The 21787-nt window shown below is 47.1% G+C and overlaps 1 protein-coding gene across 8 annotated transcripts in view; it reads right to left on the bottom strand.

Moving 5' to 3' along the window:
• Window positions 1–664: 664 nt before the first annotated feature.
• Zfp541 (zinc finger protein 541) overlaps window positions 665–21787 on the bottom strand; it is a 34566-nt gene continuing 13443 nt past the window's right edge. For 5 of the 8 annotated variants that reach the window (XM_011250674.1, XM_011250677.1, XM_011250676.2 and 2 more), the window contains 13 exons: window positions 20418–20658; window positions 17179–19033; window positions 15269–15345; window positions 14794–14953; window positions 13433–13751; window positions 7145–7208; window positions 6503–6645; window positions 6094–6197; window positions 4644–4719; window positions 4078–4166; window positions 1723–1863; window positions 1404–1585; window positions 665–1314 (listed from right to left, as the gene is read on the bottom strand). In XM_011250674.1, coding sequence (XP_011248976.1) covers window positions 1146–1314; window positions 1404–1585; window positions 1723–1863; window positions 4078–4166; window positions 4644–4719; window positions 6094–6197; window positions 6503–6645; window positions 7145–7208; window positions 13433–13751; window positions 14794–14953; window positions 15269–15345; window positions 17179–19033; window positions 20418–20658 — 3620 coding nt within the window. In that variant the 3' untranslated portion in view covers window positions 665–1145. Of the gene's footprint in view, window positions 1315–1403; window positions 1586–1722; window positions 1864–4077; window positions 4167–4643; window positions 4720–6093; window positions 6198–6502; window positions 6646–7144; window positions 7209–13432; window positions 13785–13944; window positions 14007–14434; window positions 14496–14766; window positions 14954–15268; window positions 15346–17178; window positions 19034–20417; window positions 20659–21787 lie in introns of all 8 variants that reach the window. The other 3 variants (NM_001099277.2, XM_006540296.3, NM_001347559.1) reach the window with 3 other exon arrangements.

The raw sequence follows: 21787 nt of genomic DNA, 5'->3' as shown, positions 1-21787 counted from the left end.
CCAAGCAAAGTGCATTTCCTAATTTACCAGCTACACACATTGGGAAAAAATGTTCAAGTAGGAAGGAAGACAGCCATTCTGGTTCTGGGGCTGCCTTGTACCCCTCATTTCCCTCAAACAGGATGTCTCAACAGCTCCAAAATCAATTTCCTCCCTGCCTTTAAGCTTTAGCTGAGATGTTGAGACCTTCTGTGTAGTGCTGGGATCGGGCCCTGGGTACAGGAGTTGAGGCATGGCTCTTGCAGGCTGGGGTTGGTATAGATGTCCCTGACCTTACATAGGCTGCAGCAAAGGCACCATTCTGCCTGCTGTTACGGTCTTCCTCCTTCATTTCAGGTTGAGCAGCTACATCCACACATGCATTTCTGGCTTTAGTCTAACCAACCCAACCCTTCCCATTTTCATGGCCAAATCATGCCTACTGTCATTACTTTCTCACGAGTGCACTCATTCACAGCTGCTAGAAGACCCCTCCTAAAATGAAGCTCTTTGATGAAGGGGCTTTCATTGCTGTGTGTGTATATGCCCATCTACAAGAGAAGAGCTGGTGTGTGGTGCTAAAGAGAGCACAGATGACTGTGTGCCCACCTTCTCCCCTCTCTCTGCTCACCTCCTGGTCCCAACTATGGCCCTGAAGCTTCTGCAGAGCACACAGGCTTGGAAGTTGGAGGACAGCTCTTTAAGAACCCAATTTAATAAGATATAAGCAGACACGTAAAAAATACACCTAACAATATACAGTCTTTGCAAGACTAGGGATGGTGGGAATGCAGAGAGGCCCTGCCCAAGGAGGGCCCAGCTCACTGTGTCTCAGGTGTCCTTACTGATTCTTTCTAACCAATGTCAGTCCCATGCCAGCTCAGATCTAAATGCCACTTAGACCAAACCTTCTGCCTCCCAGGGTCCCCTCCAAGTGACTGGGACGGCAAGTAAGCAACTATTAACCAGGAGATAATGGAGCTTCTGATGACCCACATGACTGCAGAGCTACCTGGAGGGCTTCTGCCTGTTCATGTCCAAATGCTAGCAAGGCTGGAAGTGAGAGGACAGAGAGGATAAGAGGGCCCCAAACACTTCTGAGAGGCCCAGGGCACTGGTTCAGAGCTGAATTCCCCTCTCCTTGCAGACCAAATTCTAGCAAGAAGTCACCACTGCAAGGGGCCCATGTCGGCCCCCAGCTCCTCTTCTTCCTCCTCCTCTTCCTCCTTCAGTGGGTAGGGCTTCACAGGCCACTTCACCCTAACGGGTTCCACATGCTCCTGGAGGCGGTGGCGCTTCATGTGGGCATTCCGACTCTTGATCTTGTCGAACACCCTGAGGAGTCAAAGGATGTGGGTCAGAGCCAGAGGAGCTTGGGAAGCAAGTCAGGCCAGAGGGTGAAGGTCCAGAGGGAAGGCTGGTACCTCTCACACTCTCTGCAAGGGAACACGCCCTGGCTCTCCACACTCCCTGGAGGCTCAGGAGTGCGCTTGGGGGCTGCACTTGGGCTGGAGTGAAGGATAGACTCTCTCCTGTAACTCTTGGTCTTTATCTTTAACTCAGGAGTTGGACGGTGGGTAGGTCTCTCTCGAGGGCTGCAAGTCACCTACAGAGAGGGTAAAGATGACCTAAGACACTGGTGTGGGACCATGTCTTCTTCAGGGAAACCTTCCCTTGAGAGCCTCCACCACCCTCTGACTGGACCACAGAAGTACCCAGACCACTTCATCATGCATCTTCTACCTTGTCTTCAGTCCTTTCTACTTCATCCAGCTCTCTTCTGCCCCTCTTCTCCAGCCCAGGAGCTCGGCCACAATCAAACTTAACCATCTTTTTCCAGATGTAGTAGTACTCGACACACTGTGCTACACTTTTAGTCTGGATCTAGTGGGAAGGAAGATACAGAAGCAGGTTGTGGGCAGTACCTCACATGTGAACTCCACCCTGGAAATCCCTTCCCCAACGTCTCTGCCCATGGCTGGGCAAAGGCAGGGATCTTGGTCCTTCTGGGTGGTGAAGGGTCCAAAGTGAAGCCACACAGTAGCCATCAGCACTAAGTCCAGCATGCTTCTTCCCTGTAGGAAGACACATAAAGACCCACAGGTAAGGAGGCTCACTGGGACATTACAGCAGGCAACAGCCAAACTCGGTGAGATTAACACAGAATGCCTTTCCTCTCTGGTGAGCTTCCAGCCACCACAACTAAACATAGCTGAGGAAGCCCTCTAGGGAAAGTAGCCCCATGAGAAGGACAGTTATGAGTGTACACAGCACTCAAGCCCTGTCACTTATTCTTGCAAAAATACGACTCCTGGGCTGAATGTCATACCGCATGTCTCTGGAGGCAAGGCAAAGGCAGCATGATTTCTGAGAGTTCCAGGACAGGCTGGGTACATAGTGAGTTCCAGGCCAGTCAGGGATATAGAGCAACTATTTCTCAACAAACATGATTTTTGGTGGATGTCTTTAATCCCAACACTTTAGGAGGCAAAGGGCAGTGAATCTATATGAGTTCAAGGCCTGTCTGGTATATAAAAAAAGTTCCAGGACAGCTAAGGCTGCACAGAGAAACCCTGTCTTGAAAAACAAAACAAAGCACCAATCAATTAAATAAACAACAAACCAATGACTTCTAGATCCCAGTGTAGTGAGTGACATGGGGCCATAATCCTAGATCTCAGGAGGTTGAGGCAGGAGGACTGAGAGCCTGAGGCCAGCCTGGGCTACACACTGATGCCTTATATCAAGAAAGAAAGAGCCTCTGGATGGTGGTGGAGGGAACAGAAATGGAGAGCTGGAGGTGGGACCTAGTGGTAGAGAGATTGCTTACTATGAAAGAGGACGTGGGTTCCATTCCCAGCACCAAGCAGAGGAGGCAGCAGAAGGGAGGTAGGATGGGAGGAAACTTTGGCTGCCCAGGAAACTTTCCCAGGAAATTAATTGGCCAAGTGAGCACCTCACTCCAGAGTACACTTTCTCCACATGGATCTGAAACTGCTTATGTGCTGTCACAAACTAGAAGTCAACAAGCACATCCTCTGCTTAGGAAACAGCACCAAGTTAAAAGGAAATGGAAGCTGGTTTCTGCTTCTGAGAAAGATAGAAAGAACAACAGGAACGAATTCACCTTCTAGCCAAAAACGACCAAAGAAACAGTGCTGGGAAGGGTAGTGAGCTCTGAGAGCAGACTCTGTACATGATGCTCATAACCACTTTATTTTATAATTGCCCAGCCTGGAACCCCCTCAAATGCCCATCAACTACAAGTGATTAAATACAACTGTAGTACATCCATGCAGCACAGTATTATTTAGCAGCAGAAAGGGTGAACTATTAATAAATGCAACACAAATGAACCTCAAAGTAAGTATACTGAGTATAAGCAGCTAGATAAAGTGTGAAACAAATGCTGTTTGGCTGCCCTAGTGATACAAAAGTCCAGAAAGTACAGCTTTCTTACAGACCAGGGCTGACCAGGGACATGGAGGGTTAGGCACAGTGGCATGTGCGATAGGCTGTCAGGGAAGGAAGAAGTACTGGGGCATCACAGAGACGTGGCTATCTTGCCTGTGGTGACAATCCTATGGATTCATACATATGTAAAATATTTGTCCCAGTACCTTGATTATGTGTAGTTTTATGTCTTAAAAAACAAAACAAAACAGAAAAGAGTTGGGTGGTAGTGGCACATCCCTTTAATTCCAGCAAAGGCAGGTGGATCTTTGTGAGTTTGAAGCCAACGTGGTCTACATAGTGGGACAGTCAGAACTACATAGAGAGACTGTCTCAAACAAACAAACAAACAAACAAACAACACCAAAAAACAAACACCAACAACAAAAACAGAAGAGAGAATTAGGTTTTATGTTCATGTATTTTTCAGCACATGCACAGGAGTAAATCAGGACAGAGAAAGGCAGCAAGTGCTGAGCTGGAGTGAGCAGCACTTACTGATGAGAAGCAGTGCAGCAGCAGGGTAGCCTTCTAAGGTACTGAAGCGTAACAAGCCGCTTACAAGGTACTGAATGTGCTGCAGGCAGGTAGGGACAGTTGTGCCCTCGAGGCAGGGCTTGCTGCCCCAGCCCTCTGTCATCTTACCATCTTGTGTATCAGGTAAAAGTCCTTCTTGTGGGCACAGAATGCCTTCTTGAAGAGCCTCTTCTCCATGGGGGTCCAGATGTCTGAACCTGCCGGGGAGCAGCCAGGGCAAGGTAGGTTTTTCTCAAGGGACCACAGCCTGACTGACATTATGAACATTGATGATGTACTAATTTCAGTCTTCCCTGGTGTTACAAAGCTGGGGACTCACTATCCTCATGCTATAGATGTGAGCAACTGGCTGGGGCCTTAGTGGCCTAACAAAAGCAGGTGGGCTCAAGCTGCCTGACTTTGATGTGCTCAGCTTAAGTTCATATCCCCTGCTCTAGTCAGGAACACTGATCTTGCTGGAAGAATTCTGAGTGAATGATGGAACAGGGCTGGTGGGTTTAGTGAACTCAAGGCAGTGCCTGCTGAATCCCCCCTGGAAAGAACAGACCCCTTCAGAAAGACAAACAAAGGCTCTGGAAAGAAGGCCAAGGGGAAGAGGCAGAAGTGAAGTTTGCTATCAGCCCTGGCAGGAATCAGCCAGGTCCCCGCTATCATGCAGCCCTTTCTCTTGTCACCTGTGTATCGATAGTCAGCCAGTGGGTGAGTCCGGGGCTTCTGGGGTCCTCTGAGTAACAGAGTCTCCAGGGCAACCTGGAAGGACAGGAGATGTGGGCCAGTCACAAGGCATGGGAATCAGGGACTGTCTCCATTCTTCTTTCTTTCATTGAAAAACAAATGTCTCTATAGTCAACTTGTTCAAGGTGACCTACAGGTGTTTGGTCCTTATGCTGGTGGAAAATTTGTTGGCCCATGATGACTTCACTAAGCACCCCTTTGAATATCATATTTGCCTTCACAATATGACATTTTCATGAAGAATACTGTGTGTGGGTTTGGGAGGCACATTCTCCTACCCACCAGAGGCTGCTGCCTAGAAGAGTGCCATCTCAGTGGGCACTCCGTTTTATTCCCTCTTCTGCACTTCATCCTGGGCTGCCTTTTCCTTTCAGCTCAGCCGGGGATGGAGCCTGGACCTTACATATGAGCTATGCCACTGGCCTTTGACTTTTGAGACAGAACTTCATACTGTAACCCAGGCTGGTCTTAAACTTATTCCAAGTGCTGGAAGCACAGGTGTGAGCAACCACATCCCTCAGCAATATACTTTTAAAGCTTTTGACTCTCGAATTACAAGCCCTGTGAGGTATGGGCTACTCTAATCCCAGTGAGGACTAGACCTTTTTTAGGATCTGATATAAAACAAAAATGAGGATTTCCACCTAGTGGTGGTCACACCTTTAATCCCAGCACTTGGGAGATAGAGGCAGGTGGATCTCTTAGTTCAAAGCCAAACTGGGATACAGAGTAATTTCCAGGACAGGCAGGGACACTCTGAAAACAAAAACAAAACCAAACCTCCCAAAGATTTCCATTCAGAACGTCTAAAGACTCCGTAGATAAGACAATGGAGTATTAATAGCAAGAGCAGAGCCCTGCATGGTTGAGTCCCAGTGGTACTCAGTATACACATGTCAGACACTGTTCCAGTGGTACTCAGTATACACACGTCAGACACTGCCCCTCAGCTTGGCAGAAAGCATGGTCCAGGACTAAGTCTCAGGTCTTAAACACTGCTCCTCCTACACTGTCCCAGAACCCTTTCTCCCGGAGTAGTGGTTCTCAACCTTCTGAATGCTGTGATCTTTTAATACAGTTCCTTATGTTGTGGTGACCTCCAACCATAAAACTATTTTCAGTGTTATTTTGTAACTGTAGTTTTGCTGTTGTTATGAATCATAATATAAATATCTTTGTTTTTAATTGGTCTTTGGGTAACTCCAAAATGGTCATGGCCCACAGGTTGAGAACTGCAGTCCTAGAGGATCTATAATTGACAGACAAATCCTGTAACTGACCAGCCTTTACTCCCGTACTCTGCAGACTTAGATCTTCACCTTCCCTCAGCTGGGCCATCCAAGTCCCAGAAAGCCCAGCCTCAGGTGTACAGGGTGCCTAGGGTCTCACCTGAACACTGCCCTGGGCATCATGCAGGCAGTGCAGGGCAAGCTCCAGGTTGGTGCCCCCTCCTGGCATCACACTGGAGCATGCTACATTGCAGAGCTCCATCACTGTGGTCCCAGCAAAGCCGAAGAACATTAGGAAGAAGAAATGAAGTCAGGCACATGAGACAGTTAGCCTTCCCCATAGCACAGGGGCTTCTGGTCAATTCCCTTTCCCTTACATTCCCAAGGTGGAGGCAGTCTGAATAAGGGGAACAAAGAGGAACCATAGAAGCCCTGGCCTGGCACCTGCACTGGCAAGTAAGAGGTGGGGGAGGGCAATGCAACGAGGGAGAGATGCTGGGCCGAGGGTACATTTCCTGGGTTGGATAAGAAAGAAGGAGCCCTGGGATCTGACTCAAAGCCTCAGCCACCTCTGTCCTGGGTCTCTGGGTTGGTCATCACATCTCCCCATGGCTTCCAGACCAGAGAAGCTACATTCTCATCCACTCTGGCCAGCAGCCTCTCCTGCAGTTCTGGGATCTCCGCCTGAAATCTGCTTCCTACGTTGATATGTCTGAAACAAGGCCATACACAAACATTGAGATGCAAAGTTGCTTAAGCCAGGAGACCGTAGAGATGTACCATGCATTCTGCTCACAGCCACAGCCTGCTCAGAGCAGTTTGCTGCCATTTCTCAGACATGGTGGCTGCTTATTACCTTCATCACCCGACAGACACAGGCATTTCAGAACACTCTATGTGCTGACACTGACCACCTGTGTCCAGTCCCAACCCACAAATGCCCTTGCCTCCTGTACTATGCTTTCACCACTTCTGCCCAGAAACCCAGGTCCACAGTAGAGATTCTGTCCCACCCCATGCTCATCTGTGTTACAGAAATAACAGCAGAAACTCTTGACCTACTATTGGAGAAACCCAGAGCTTCTATATGGAATATCTCCGTCTGGTCTGCCCTCCCTTGGAAGACAGTCCTGGGAAAGGAGACTCTGGAAGGTCAGGCTGATGGAAGCACCCTCACTAGAAGGACTTGGGCACTAAGGGTTCCAACTCACGGTTCGATGCTGATTTTAGTGTCATCCTTCACCACACAGATGCCAAAGGAGCTGTCCACTTGGTCTAGAAAACACACAGGGAAAGGCCTCAACAAGACTGACCTAACAAGATCCTCTGGGCCTTCTACCTGCCTCTGTGAACATGGTGAAAACAAACTATAAGGCCCAGAGAGAGAAAAAGACCTCTGAAAAAAAGCAAAGGAAGAAACTGAATAATTTAAAATAAATAAATACAGAGCAGCAGAGACAGGCAGATCTCCATGGGTTCAAGGCCAGACTTTTCTACACAGTAAGGTCCAAGGCTTCCAGGGCTACACAGAAAGACCCTGAATCAAAAAACCAACCAACTGGTAAGGCTGGTAAGGCGGCTCAGTTGGTGAATTTGACACTAAGTCTGAAGAACTTAGATTCATTCATCTTTGGGGCCTGCACGGTGGAAACAGGGAACTGACTGCTACATGCTGTTCCCTCCCTCATTTCACATGTGTCCACACACAAGACAGACAGATGGAGAGGTAAACATAAATAAGTAAATAATGATTTAAAACTAATAAAAAACCCACACACATATTAAAACAGTTAACAGGCCAGTGAGATTGCTCAGGGCATAAAGGCACTTGCCTTAGACCCTTTGATTCAATTCCCAGGACCCATTAAGTGGAAGAAAATATCTGACTCATGAGTTGCCTTTTGAACTCCACACATGGCACCCATGCACATATGATTAAGCACATATAATCAATCAATAAATATAAGCTTTAAACATTGATAAACAATAGAAACAACTTTCTCTTGATAATAATCAGAATCTGTGAGTCCTGAACAAGCTTGACTTTCTTCCTCACAAGCTCCTGGCTTGGGTAATTGATGCTTTCTCCCAAGAACTTCACTCAAAGATGGGGCTACCCCACAACACACAGCTCATAGGCTTAAGAAAATTGCAGAAGGGCCTGTGAAATGACCCAGTGGGTAAGAATGTTTACTGCCAATCCTGATGACTTGATTTTGATCCCTAGGCCCCACACAGTGGAAGGAGAGAACTTACTCCTACAAGATGTTTCTGACCTCCACATGTACCCACGTGCGCAAAGAGATACATTTCTTTTTTTAAACAAAAGCAAAATTTAAAAACTGTACAATTAAAAAAATAATGGAAGGCAGAACGATGAATTTTCATCAAGGAGTAACTTAAGAGGTGGAAATCTAGTGATAAAAAGTACAATAATTCATGTTAAACTTATCAGGTTTGCCTGAGTTGGTAGAAGGAAATGATCAGCAAACCTGGAGAAGAATGAATTAAGAACCTGAAGAGGGAAAAGAATGCAGAAGGTTGGACACCACTGAAGGCTGAAACCACATGCAATGGATGCCCCAGACAGAGAAGAGAATGGAAAGATGAAGAGAGAATGGTAGGAGAGCCCACAGACTTGGTGAGAAACAATGTACACATCCAATAAGCACTGTGATTCTAAATAGGACAAACACAGAGGGAAAGATGCAAAGTCAAAGATTAAAATCTCAAAAGGAGCCGGGCGTGGTGGCGCACGCCTTTGATCCCAGCACTTGGGAGGCAGAGGCAGGCGGATTTCTGAGTTTGAGGCCAGCCTGGTCTACAGAGTGAGTTCCAGTTCAGCCAGGGCTATACAGAGAAACCCTGTCTTGAAAAATCAAATCAAACCAAACCAAACCAAATGAACAAACAAAAATCTCAAAAGCAAAATGAGAAAAAAAAAAAAAGCAAAAATAAACCCACCTCACCCTATGCAGAATTCCAGTAACACTCACAGCTGACTTCTAATAGATTGGTGGTCAGAAGATAGGGGCACAGCACTGTGCTGAAAATAAATGTCAAGTCTTATACCACAAGGTTAACCTTAAAAAGCAAAGTGAAAAAGATCCCCAGATTTAAAGAAGATTGAGGAAAATATGTTGCTATCAGTCTTGGCTTATGAGAAATATTAGAGGGGGATAATCTTCACCCTTAGGAGAAGATACTAAGGCATCCCACAGCACAGATGGAACTTGAACACGGCTGAGAGTAAAGAAGCTAAGCATAAGGCACCACATACTGTGATTCCATGTGCTTGAAACCTTTCAAGCAGCCAAGCCTACAGAGACAAAAACTGGATGAGCTCAGCCCAAACCTGGGCAAGAGACTAGGAAATGAATTGTGATAGAGTGGAGTTTCCTTGTTGGAAAATAAAATAAAATAAGTTTAAAATAAGTTGTGGGGCTAGAGAAAGATGGCTCAGATTGCTCTCGCAGAAGACCCAAGTTCAGTTCCCAGCACCTACATGAGATAGCTCACAACTACCTATAACTTCAGCTCCAGGAGATCCAATGCCCCTAATCTAAACTACACAGGCACCTGCACTCTCATGTGCATATAATACCCACAAACACATACATACATACATACACATAGTTTTTTAAAATTAAGCTAGGCATGGTAGTAAACACTTTTAATACCAGAACTCGGGAGGCAGAGGCAGGCAGATCTCTGTGTGAGGCCATCCTGCTCTAACGTGGTCCAGGCTAGCCAGAACTACACAGTGAGACCCTGTCTCAAAACAAACAAGGATTAATTATAGAGCATGTGAATTTTATGCCATTAAAGCTATCATTACCTTTATTAATCTTTAAAAAGAGGTTGTAAAGAGTGCTCAGGCAGTGGTGTGGCTCCGCCCTCTAAAATGCTGGCAGAAGTAACTGTTCAGGTAATTATAAAAGGTAGTGTAATTTGTTTTCTCTTCCTAATTAACTTAAATATGAGATGTATAAGGCAATGCATATCATGGTCCTGAAACATCTAGAAATGTAATATATGTTACAGTGACAGTACAAAGGACCGAAGCTGTCTTCTCTGGAGATAGCAAAGTCAGTTTGGAACTCCTTAGATCAACCCCCAAAATGCCAATAGAAGGAACAAACAAGAGAAAACAAAACAAAAACCTGTGTGTTGGGGTGCATATTTACAAACCCACTGCTGGAGAGACAAAACAGAATCCCTAGGTTCACTCAACATCCAGCCTACTTTGTTCCATGAGCTCCAGGCCAGGAAAAACCCTGTCTCAAAAGAAAGAGGCATTGGCAGGGTTATCATCTAGCCTCCACACATATGGTGGCTTGAATATGCTTGGCCCAGAGAGTGGTACTCTTTGGAGATGTGGACTTGCTGGAGGAACTATATCACTGTGGGCATGGGATTTAAGACCCTCATCCTAGCTGCCTGGAAGCCAGTCTTCTCCTAGCAGCCTTCAGATGAAGATGTAGAACTCTCAGCTCCTCCTGCACCATGCCTGCCTAGATGCTGCCATGCTCTCACCTTGATGATAATGAACTGAACCACTGAACCTGTAAGCCAGCCCCAATTAAATGTTATCTTTCTAAGAGTTGCCTTGGTCATGGTGTCTGTTCACAGTAGTAAAACCCTAACCTAGACAACACACATGTGTACCTGTATATACACGAACACACAGAGAGACTGCATGCACACACACAAAGAAGAATAGCACCCAATGGTAATAGCCCCATAGGAATTACAGCAAGCATAGAATGGCAATGAAGGGTACAGCAAACTCAGCAGGCAGTGCTTGCTTTCTTCTATTGCTTTGACTTCATGTGACCAAATCTATAAAATTGTACATAAAGTTGTAAGGACAACAGTTCAGAATGGAGTCTGCTGACACATCTGCTTAGAAACAGATGGCACAGGAAAGGCCCATGAGATGGAGAATGCAGTGTCTCTGCCCTTCACCATTACTACATGAACACAAATCTAAACGGATTCTGCTAAGGAAAGATGTCTACTGCACAACAAATGGCATGTGCCTGCCTTTCCACCACTTGGGAGACACAGGTGGGAGAATGGGGAGTTCCAGGCCAGCCTGGACCGTATAGAGATCCTATCTAAAAAAAACAGCTACAAGCAAAGATATGTAAGACACACACTGGGAAAAATGATTGGGACAAAGTACAACAAGTCCTAAATAAATGGGAAGATGGTCTGGTCCATCATGAATAGAAAGGTCTAAATTATTTAGGATAGTAATACTTTCTAACTTATGTACATATTAAACAGAGTAACTATTAAAATAACCACTGATCCTAAAATTCTACAGTAATGCAATGGACCTATGGCAGCTAACACAATTCTGGAAGACAGAACAACATAAGAGAATTCAAATACACCTATTTGAAAGCTTACACAAATCTACAGTAGTCAAAGCACTATGGTACCAGCATAAGCATGCAGATCATAGAAAAGAACTCGTCTGTGGAGCAAACACATGCACTGATGATTAATGGAGGTGTGTGTTTGCATTTGCAAGTGCACATTTATTCAGAAAAGTATGCAAGTGTGTATGGGGCACAGGTATATGTCACATGTTATTCCTCAGACATCACTCACCTTGTCTTCTGAGACAAGATCTCTCTCTGGCCTACAGCTCACTCAACAGGCTGCACTGGCTGCCAGGAAAGCTCCAATCTCCCTATTGCTGAGAGTACAATTGTATGCCACTACACTAGGCTTTTTTTCTCATAGGCTCTGGGAACTGAACTCAGGTCTTTGTGCCTTGGTAACCTGATTTTAGTAAAATCAACTTGCTAAAACCAACTTGATGGGAATTATATTTTCAGCAAATGATCCTGAAATGAATGGAATCCATACAAAATAATGAACTTTGATCCTTACCTCATACAATATCCAAAAGCTAGTTGGAAATCCATTAAAGATGTAAATTTAAGAGTCAAAATTATAGCTGGGCAGTGGTGGCACATGCCTTTAGTTCCTCTCCTTGGGAGGCAGAAGCAGGTGAATTTCTTTGAGTTTGAGGCCAGCCTGGTCTACAGAGTGAGTTCCAGAACAGCCAATGCTAGACAAAGAGATCCTGTCTTAAAAAACCAAGCAAACCAAGCCAAGCCAAGCCAAACCAAACCAAACCAAACCAAACCAAGCCAAGCCAAGCCAAACCAAACCAAACCAAACCAAACCAAACCAAACCAAACCAAACAAAATTATAAAACTCTCTCTCTCTCTCAAAAAAAAAAAGATACTGTGCGTCTAGTGTCTCAAGAGGCTGAGGCAGGAGGGGTATGAACTCAAGGCCTGCCTGGCCTACAGAGTAATCAGGAGTGGAGTGGCTCTTCATTACTCTGTGCCAGTCAACTGGTCACATATAAAGCCCAGTGCACAAATGACACTAGGAAAATAAAGAGATCTCCTTAGTTTATAAGGAAGGACACACAAACAGCCAATGAACACCCAGCAAGATTCTTGGTACCAGTAGCCAGTAGGATAATACAAATCCAAACATAACAAAAGATAACAATAGGTACCTTTCTTTCATCTGACAGGACGGCTAGAAAGAATCACAGTCTAAAAGTGCAGGCAAGGGGCAGAGGTATCAGGACTCTCCTGATTGTTAGCAGAAATCCAAAATGGGACATTCTGGCACTAGTTTGGCAGTTTCTTAGATGTTTAAATAGAATTTCCATGTGACCAAGCTTTTCTTTGTAGGTATTTATACAAAAGGAATTGGTACATAGTCCCCCATAGGAAGTTATACACAAATGTTCTTACAACATTATTTATGAAAGCTACAAGGAAAACAATACCCATACCTATCAACTGATGATTTAAAAGAGTGGTCATTGAGTAGACTATTACCAATAAAAAAGAAATTCTAACACACACTACCACCTGCTGAACCCTGAACACACCGAACTAAGTAAAATGGGTGATACATAAAAAGCCACACATTGTATGATGTCACTTATATGCAATACCCAGCATAGGCAAGGCTATAGGAACAGGAAGTAGATGAATGGAAGCCAGGAGGGTGGTGTAGCTGCCTGGAATACAAGCTTCTGGGATGGCAAAACCCCTCTAAAGATAGTATGCAGGGAAGCTCAGAGGCCAGAGAGCAGCCTCAAAGCACAAGCTTGAAATGGCTGATCTGCATGGCAGGCAGGCATGGTGTGTGTCTCTGTCTCCATAGACTGGCTATAAAAATGAACAGAGGAGGAATTGGGCTGAGTGGCCTCTATGTGTTCTTTCTGGCTGTTAACAACAACAACAACAACAACAACAACAACAATCCAACCAACCAAACAAACATCTAGAAGAATCATCTTGGTATGTTTCTGAGTAGCAATGAGTCCCCCAGAACAGACACATACAAGGCTGGAAAGAATGGCTGGATCATATACTGTAAGGCAGAGAGATTGTGGGCCATAGGAGAAGCACCTGATCCTGGAACAGAATAGCTTTCTGGCCTCACTCACCAAGTACAGGGCTGATAAGGTGGGGCCCAGCCCTGGATGTGGAGCAGAGGGTATTGAAGTACAGCCCAGAGCCCTCACGAATCGGGCTAAGCATAGGCGGTGGTGTGTAGGGAGAGCACTGAAACAAGCCCTTCAGGAGGTGATCCACCAGGAACACAGGAGAGTGCAGGCAGCTCTGGTGGCACCCTCCTGGGCCTGGTTCCCCGAGGGCAGAGGGTGCAGGAGGGGCAAACAGGGCCTTGGGCTGGGGCCGCTTCTTCCGCTTTCTGTACTGGCAGCTCTCCTTGCTGTCTCTCTCTTCCCCATCTTTTTCTTGTCCCTGAAGAAGAGAGGACAGAACCACAGGTGTCACCTGAGAGCACCTGTTGTATCAACTCAGTCTTCAGCTTGTTCAGGGATGGGAAAATGGGGCTTGTCATAGGGACAGGGGGAAGGAGGATGTGTATGTTTGCCATAGCCATTCCCGGGGTTTAGCATAGGAGCTGAGTAGGACCTTCTGTTCATAGCCCAGCCCCACATGAGCCAGAGCTGACTAACATACTCAGTATGGTGACATCCTGAGGCTCAGAGCTGCCTCATATAGTCATATAGGGATACATGGGGGCAGTTCAGTGGCTCAAGTGACAAGCTTCCAAGAATGAGGGTCAGATACAGGGTGTATGCCTTTGATCTCAGTACATAGGAGGCAGAAGCAAAGTGGATCTCTGTGAGTTCAAGGCTAGCCCGATTTACATAGCAAGTTTCAGGTAAGGCAAGGCTATAATAGATACCCTGTCTCACAAAAATAAATAAGCAAACAAACAAAAAAATCCCAGAAAGTAACAAAAATATGTATAAAAAGGAAAAAAAGAATGGGAGCCAGAGACAAGAGTATTATGGCAACAAAAATGTGTTCTCCCAGATGCCTGTGTCTTTTATGAGCCAACACTGGCCTAGCACTGACACAGAAACTTCAGGCCAGGGTCCAGTAGTAAAAAGATGAGACTCAGGGAGCTCCATCACTGCAATCATAATGACGTTTCATATCTTCTACTGCTCCTTCCTCCCTGCCAGCCTTCCTTTTCTTCCAGGTCTTAGCTCTGACATACCTTCCTGCCTGGCCCCCCAGCCTTCCTCAGTTCCTTCTTCTCCTGCATCCCAGCCCTGCAAATTTTGGGTCACTGCTGACTAGGGTCAGGACTTGGGCTGTCAATATCATTGCTGTCAGTGGGGCTACTGTAGGCCTGCACAGATGGCCCTGGCCCTCATGTCACCCCATGCCAGGATTCTGCCTTTAACCTGAGATGGATGACATTGTCTCTTCATCTATCCCCAAAGCCTGTCTAACCCTGGACTACAGAAGCCACCATTTGCCCCTTCACCTGTTGCTCCTGCTTCCCTCGAGGTGATGGCCACTGGTCACTATGGAAACACATGTGGCTGCTCAGCCCTTTCTCGGTGTAAAACATCTGGCTGCAATTCTTGCACACAAAAGTGCTCTTTGACTCCATCCAGTCTGTGGGACCCCCATTTGGCTGATGGCTGTGGATAGAGAAGGCAGAGGGAGAATGGGAGAATGAGGCTCTAGCCCTGACTGCCGCTTTGTTGTTCCTGACTTTGCTTTTGGCTTGGTTTGGATTTTGTTGTTGTTTTTGTTTGGTTTTTTTGTATGTAACCCCAATCCACTGAAAACTCGTAGTAAACAATAAAAATGGAAGACTATATTCAACTTTCCAAGGGATGAAACATTCTCTGCAGGGCTGGAGGCATCTGGTTCCCTCACTCAAGACAGTACAGAGAAGCCAGAGGACTTTCCAGGGGAGTGCCTTGGTGGGGCATGAGGGCTTCTGAACTTACCATCCGCCTGCCAAGCTCTCTTCCTTCACTGGATGGGGGAGTCTGTAAATGTTTCCACCCTGGAGATGAGAAGATATCTGAGCCAGCAAAGCCCAGACAAAGGAACAAGGAAGACAGCATTGGGGAAGTCTGCTTGATGGTGCTCTGGGCAATGGTGTCTCAGATTTGACACCAAAGCAAAGCAGAAAACCCAACAGACACACTGGACTCATTAAAATTAAAAGCTTCAATCCCACAAATATTCACACATAAGATGAAAAGGCAGCCCACACAAGGGAAGATAAAGTCACATGTCTGATGTACATACAGAATATATATACATATGTATGTATGTATGTATGTGTATACACACACACATACACACACACACACACACACACACACACACACACACACACATATATATGCAAGTCAGTAAGACACCACTTCACAAGTGGTCTATAAGCACACGGGAGGATTCTAATGCCAGGGCACGCCATTGGCAGCAGCAGCAGACAGCACTGCATGGCCCAGTGTGACTGTGACAGTGTGACTGTGACAGCACAGCGCATGGAGAAACAGGGCACTTGTGTACAGCAGCGGCACTGGAAAGCGGCTGCTTCCTAGAAAGTAGTCTGTACTCCTTAAGCACTGAGCACGAGACTCTAGGATCCGGTGATTCCAGGCCTTGGGTCTAGCCAAGAGAAACAAGAACATGCATCCACAAGAAAGAAGCTGTACACAGCTTCCCAGTAGCCACTCACATGAGCCACAGTGGAAATAGTCCACTGATGAATGGCAAAATAAAATCTGGCCTGTCTACCCACGGGACATTGCTCAGCCAGAAAAAGGAATGGAGTAGGGTAGGTAGCAAAATGGGGGGAGGGAGGAAGAGGCACTTGCTGCCAATCAGATGAAAGGAGAAAACCAGCTCCCACAGGCTGCCCTCTGAGTCCCACGTGACCTCTGTGGACCGCTCATGATCATGCTAATACCCACCCCCAACAAAAAATGTGCCAGATGGAACAGATCTTTAATTCCAGCACTCGGGGGAGGCAGAGGCAGGCTGATCTCAACTCAACTCTGTGAATTCAAGGCCAACCTGGACTATATAGCAAGTCCCAGGTCAGTTAAAGTCACATACCCTGAGTCTAAATAAATGTAAAAATTGTTTTAATTTCTTACAAAAAAATGAAGCACTGACAGATGGTGCCATATGAATGGACCTTAATCATGTGGTACAAACAGGCAATGCCAGACACAGACATCTGACTCTACTGACATGAAATGTCCAGAGCAGTTAAGCCAATGGAGACAGGATTTGTGGGTACCCAGGGCTGAAAGGATAATGGTAGAAGGAGCAAAAGACTGGGGTGATTACTAAGGGATGCAGGGTATCTTCTTGGAGTGATAAAGTTTTCTGGCCAACAGTAATAGTTGTGTAAACTTGTGACTATACCAATGTCTGCCAAAGCTCCAACTTTGTAAGGGTTCATTATACATCATTTGGCTAACAAAGATGTAAATGTTTATAAAGTGGTAGCTGTGAGATGGAAGGAATGATGCTGGTTTCACTAAGAGGAGTGGCTAAGTGCCCAGAGCAGATGGTCACTGCATGATGCACAAAGGACTTGGGTTCTGTGCACGTGTGGGGAATGCACAGCCATCACATGTAGTTAACAGTTAAGGGAGGAGGCCTGTACCTTTATCTTGCTCAAGAGTTGAAGGAGGGGAATCTAGGTGGAATTAGGAGGCAAAGGAAAGCAAGGAAGGTAGCTTAGTAGACAACAGCCATCAGTGCCTCTTATAAAGTCACATCTGAAGACCTACTACAGTGAGGGAAGTACCTGGACAGTTAACCAATGCTATAAATCCAAGGACATACACATAGCCCTGCCACAGCCCAGAACACAATAGAGGACTACAAATACCTGGATTCTGTTGAAGATTGTCAGCTTGGACTTCATGTCTCTGGGTGGATCTGCCAGAGGCCCAGCCGATGAAAAGGAGGCCATGGCCACCTGGCTGGGAGAAGCTGCACAGCACACATCCATCTTCACTTTCTCCTTCCGGAAACCTGAGAATCTCTGGGCCCTGGGGTGCCCTGAGAAGAGCCTGTAGCCTCCACCTCGGGGGCAGGCTGGACCCTTCTCACCTCTCATGGCCCCTGAAGCCAGGCCATTTTCTCCTTGCCCCTGTTTCCCAACCAGCTGGGTTCCAGCTGGCTCATCTCCACCTAACTGGGACTGCCTTGAGCCTGCATTGGGGATAATGTCCCCCAGGTCCAATGTCCCTTTGGCCAATGAAGAGCTGTCTGGATTCCGGGAGGGGAGCAGGCCTGGCCCTGTGAGGGATGGTGGTGCAGAGGCCACTTTGGGGCCTCCTTTTGTGTCTCGCCTAGGGCCACCAGGAGATGTTTCTCTGGACACCGCAGGCATAGTTTTCCTCCTGCGGACTGGGGATCCTTCTGGCTCTGAGTGTCCAGGGCCTATCTGGAAAGAGTCTACAGTGGGTGCTGGTGGCAGAGTTTGTGGTGGCCATGGCCCCTGCAATGGCTTCAGAGTGGACTGCTTGCCCTCGGGCCCTGGTCTCTGGGCTGAGGCTGTAGCCACCTGAGTATGGGAGAAGATCCGCTGGGACTTGGCAATCATCTGGAGCACCTGCATCTGCTCATGGCTTACTAGAGACTCCTGTGACTTCATGAACAGCTGCCGGAAGAGGGGCGTGGCATCTGAGGGGAGCCCACCTGGGTTCTGTGCATCTTGGAGCCCAAGCTCAGTGGGGCTCTGCCATGGGAATGACTCACAGTCAGGTTTGCACTTTTTGGGAGCCCAGGTTTCATCTTCCCCAGCTGCCTGCCGAACTTCACTGGAGGCCTCACCAGGGGCCTTTAGTAGTGCAGGAGGAAATGGCAAGAGTTCCTCCTGGGTGGTGCCCAGGCTGGGTGAAGGCTCCACTGAGGTAGGGGTGCTGCTGGGTCCAGAGCCTCCTCCCTCAGAGCCCTCCCGGGATGCCACTGCAGGGGGCTTGTGGACCATAAACACATTGCTGCCTTTGTTCTTGGGACAGCCAGGCAGGTTCCGGAGCCACTGGAAGTTGTGGCTGGAAGGCTGGGATCCTGAGGGGACAGAGTGGCCTCTGAAGAGAGGCAGGCAGGCAGGCAGAGAGCTGCCCTCTGGCCAGCCTTCCAGGGAGGATGGCCGTTGAAGCCGTGGAGACTCTGACTCCAACTCTGACTCTGGTGGATCGGGGACACCATTCTCAGCTGCCCTTGACTGGACAGGTGTGAACACTTCGGTGGCAGCTTCCTTCCGTGGGGGATGAGTTTCCTCAGGAATCTCAGAGCCCAGGGTTCCTAGGGCCACTGGGGTGCTGGCTGGTGTACATGATGATGATCCCAGTGAGGTGGGGCAAGCACAGGCTGAGCTCCTTGCTTCAGTATCAGAAGGCCCCACTGCTGGGCCAGGAGAAGGAATCTTCTGGTGGACGATGCTGCTCACAATACAGCGAAGGAGGTCTCTGTTGGGCAAGACAGAGCCAGGGGACCTAGCTTCTGGGGGCCCCAGGGACCTCAGGCCACTGGGTGGAGGCTGGTTAGCCACATCATGGTTGTGAGTTGGGTCCCCATAGGCCTCCTCTTCTGGTGGAGTCTCCTTCAGGATGCATACTCCATGCTGGACTTCATAGTGGCGGCGCAGCGAGCGGTAGTCACAGTAGCTCTTGCTGCAACCTTGCTCAATGCACACAAAGGGCTTGGTCTTCTGGTGGGTGAGCATGTGCCCAGTCCTGTAGTGAAACATGGAAAGGAGGTCATCAGGAGAGCCTCACACCTCAACACAGGAAGTGCTTGGGCCCCCTACTTTGTCTAACCAACGGGGGTGGGGGGGTGGCTCACTTCTCTGCCCTCATCGCTAACAAACACTGAAATCCCATGCAAGCCAGATCGGGTTTCCCCAGAGTGGGTTCACAAGAGACAACAACAGTTCTCTAGAGGTAAGCTCTGGGGACCTGGGCACAACAGGGGTGTGTTAAAAGCATGCATGCATGCATACACATGCACACACATCACTTTGGAGGTTCACAAAGCGTTTGGTGTGTGTGTGGGGAATCATCTTTAACCTTTGCTTTCATATAGCTCCACCAGCATTCCTGAGAAGTAGAGCTCTGTAGAATACATTTGAGGAGATGCCAATCTTGGACTACCACAGTACTGTGTATGGGGACAGCTTCCTGGAACAGCTCCCCCTTCAGCCAAGAAACTAACTTACAGAGAGTTAATAAAACTAGAGCCAAAAGGCAGTGTGTGGAAGTGTAAATGCATGTACATATATGTTGTACCTACTCCTGTTTATGTGGACAATAACAGAGTGAACAATGAGCCCTCACCCTTGGGGTTCTAACAATCTAGCTTTGGACAATCCCAGTGCACATGGCTGGGATGTTTTAATGACTACTGTCTTTCTATAGAGAATGTCCATGATCTTGTGAGGGAAGGACTCAAAAGACCTAAGGATTAGTCCTAGAAGAAAATGACTTTTGCCTAAGGTGAGTCTAGGCCAGAGGGTGAAGAGAGGTTATCAAAACCTCTCCCTCTAGCTAGGCATTGTCCTCTTCCACTCTTTGAGCCTCACAGCAACAGAGACATTAATAACAAGGGAACTTTGCTCAAAGCTTTTATACAGCTTTTGGTGGGGGGGGGGGCATGACCAGGTTGCAGACCTGTTGTCCTTAGACAGCTGCTAGGGACTTAGGGCATCTCTTTACTAAGTTAGCCAACTTCATTTGTACTGTTTTGTTTTGCTTTCTCATATAATCCAGGTGGGCTTTAAACTTGTAATGTATGTAGTTGAGGCTGGCCTTAGACTCTTGATCCTCCTGCTTCTACCTCCCCAGTGTGCCAGCACGCCTGGTAACTCATCACATTTAGAAACCACAAGAGCCATGTCTGCAAATAGACAGGGATTTCCTCACTGGTGTAAATTTGGGGCTTAGTAAAGAGACTGCCCCCAGACAATAGCAGTGTGAAGAGAACAGAGTCCACACTGGAGGACAGGGGACATACATCTGAGAAGCACAGAAGTGGGAACTCAACAGAGGACCAGATGGATGGGGGAGAGGGTAGGAGGACAGGTGCATGCCCCCTGCCCTTCTGGCCAGATTCTTGACATACAGGTGGTCCTGCCGCTTGAAGGCTTTGCTGCAGACTTTGCACACGTGTTTTCTCTCCTGGCTGTGCGTCAGGTAATGCTTGCTCAGGGAACTGGCGCTGCTGAACACTTTCCCACACAGGCTGCAGTCCAGGAGTGGATTCTGAGGGGAACTGTGCTGTCGCTTGCCTTTCCTTGTACTCCCAGTGGCCCTGCCTCCTTCATCAGCCTCTTTAGGCACCTTGAGTGCGCCCAGCCCCAGGTCTAAACAAAGGGAGAAAGCACAGGTTATGCTGAGATAGGATAGGGGAGTGCTAAAGCAATATAGACCCTCAGCACAGAGCCCTGTCCCAGTAGTCTGAGACTCCCCCACCTCAGAGGCTCTGCACGGCCAGACGACAAGGCTTAGCTGAGGTCTGGACCAGGCCTTATCTATAGAACTGCACCAGGTCTTGGTGCAAGATGTGCAGGTATGGATCAGGTTGAGCTTCTAGGGTAGCAGTATGATAAGACAAGCAGGGGTAGAAGCCAACCTACCCATACAATGTCTATCTAGAGATGCATTATCCAAACCAAAAGCACTCGCCATCTTGCTCTGCTCTTGGGTTCTCACCTTTTTATAAAAAAAAAAAATCTACCTGCTTTTTCTAGTAAAATGTTAGAAACAACCTTATATCTGATTAGAGAGCTTAGAGGAGGTGAGTGCTTTATTTACTCGCTCTCTCTCTGTCTCTCTCTCTCTGTGTGTCTCTCTCTCACACACACACACAGAGAGAGAGAAAGAGAGAGAGAGAGAGAGAGAGAGAGAGAGAGAGAGAGAGAGAGAGAGAGACTGGGGATTGAACCCAGGGTCTGACACATGCTAGTGCTTGGCAAGTACTCCATAAGTGAGCTACATGTTGGCTTGTATTATGACCTAGTAAACAACTTTTCAAACAAAAATTGGAGAAATATCTAAAAAAAAAAAAAAAAAGGGAAGACTGATCATACCATACTACTACTAAAATAGAAAGGAAAGAAGAAAAGAGAAAGCAGCCTATTTGAAAACAGAATTACCCCAGGTGAAAAAAAAGTAAATTTAAAAGGAACAGGAAGATTGGGGTTCAATGCCAGAGAGATGGGCAGAGAGATTCTCTCACCCATGTGTGTATCTGAAATTACCATATTTTCTGTATCCCTTGGTAAAATGTTAGCTATTTTTATGAATTATGTCTCCTGGGGGGCAGCTGAAGGAATTGGAGACATTCAGGTAGAGGAGGGGGTGTTCAATTATTAGAAAGGCCAGTGTGTGGAGAAAGAACAGATAGCCTGTGTTTTATTTCAGGGGGACAGAGAGAGGCTTGGGACAAGAAGACTGAAGGGAGAAAATTCACCTTGGGAAGCAACTGAACAA

The sequence above is a fragment of the Mus musculus genome, chromosome 7, assembly GCF_000001635.26.
Source record: "Mus musculus strain C57BL/6J chromosome 7, GRCm38.p6 C57BL/6J".
Classification (NCBI taxonomy): Eukaryota; Metazoa; Chordata; class Mammalia; order Rodentia; family Muridae; genus Mus; species Mus musculus.
The sequence above is the reverse complement of the archived record's forward strand: the minus strand, read 5'-3'. Positions and strand labels throughout refer to the sequence as shown.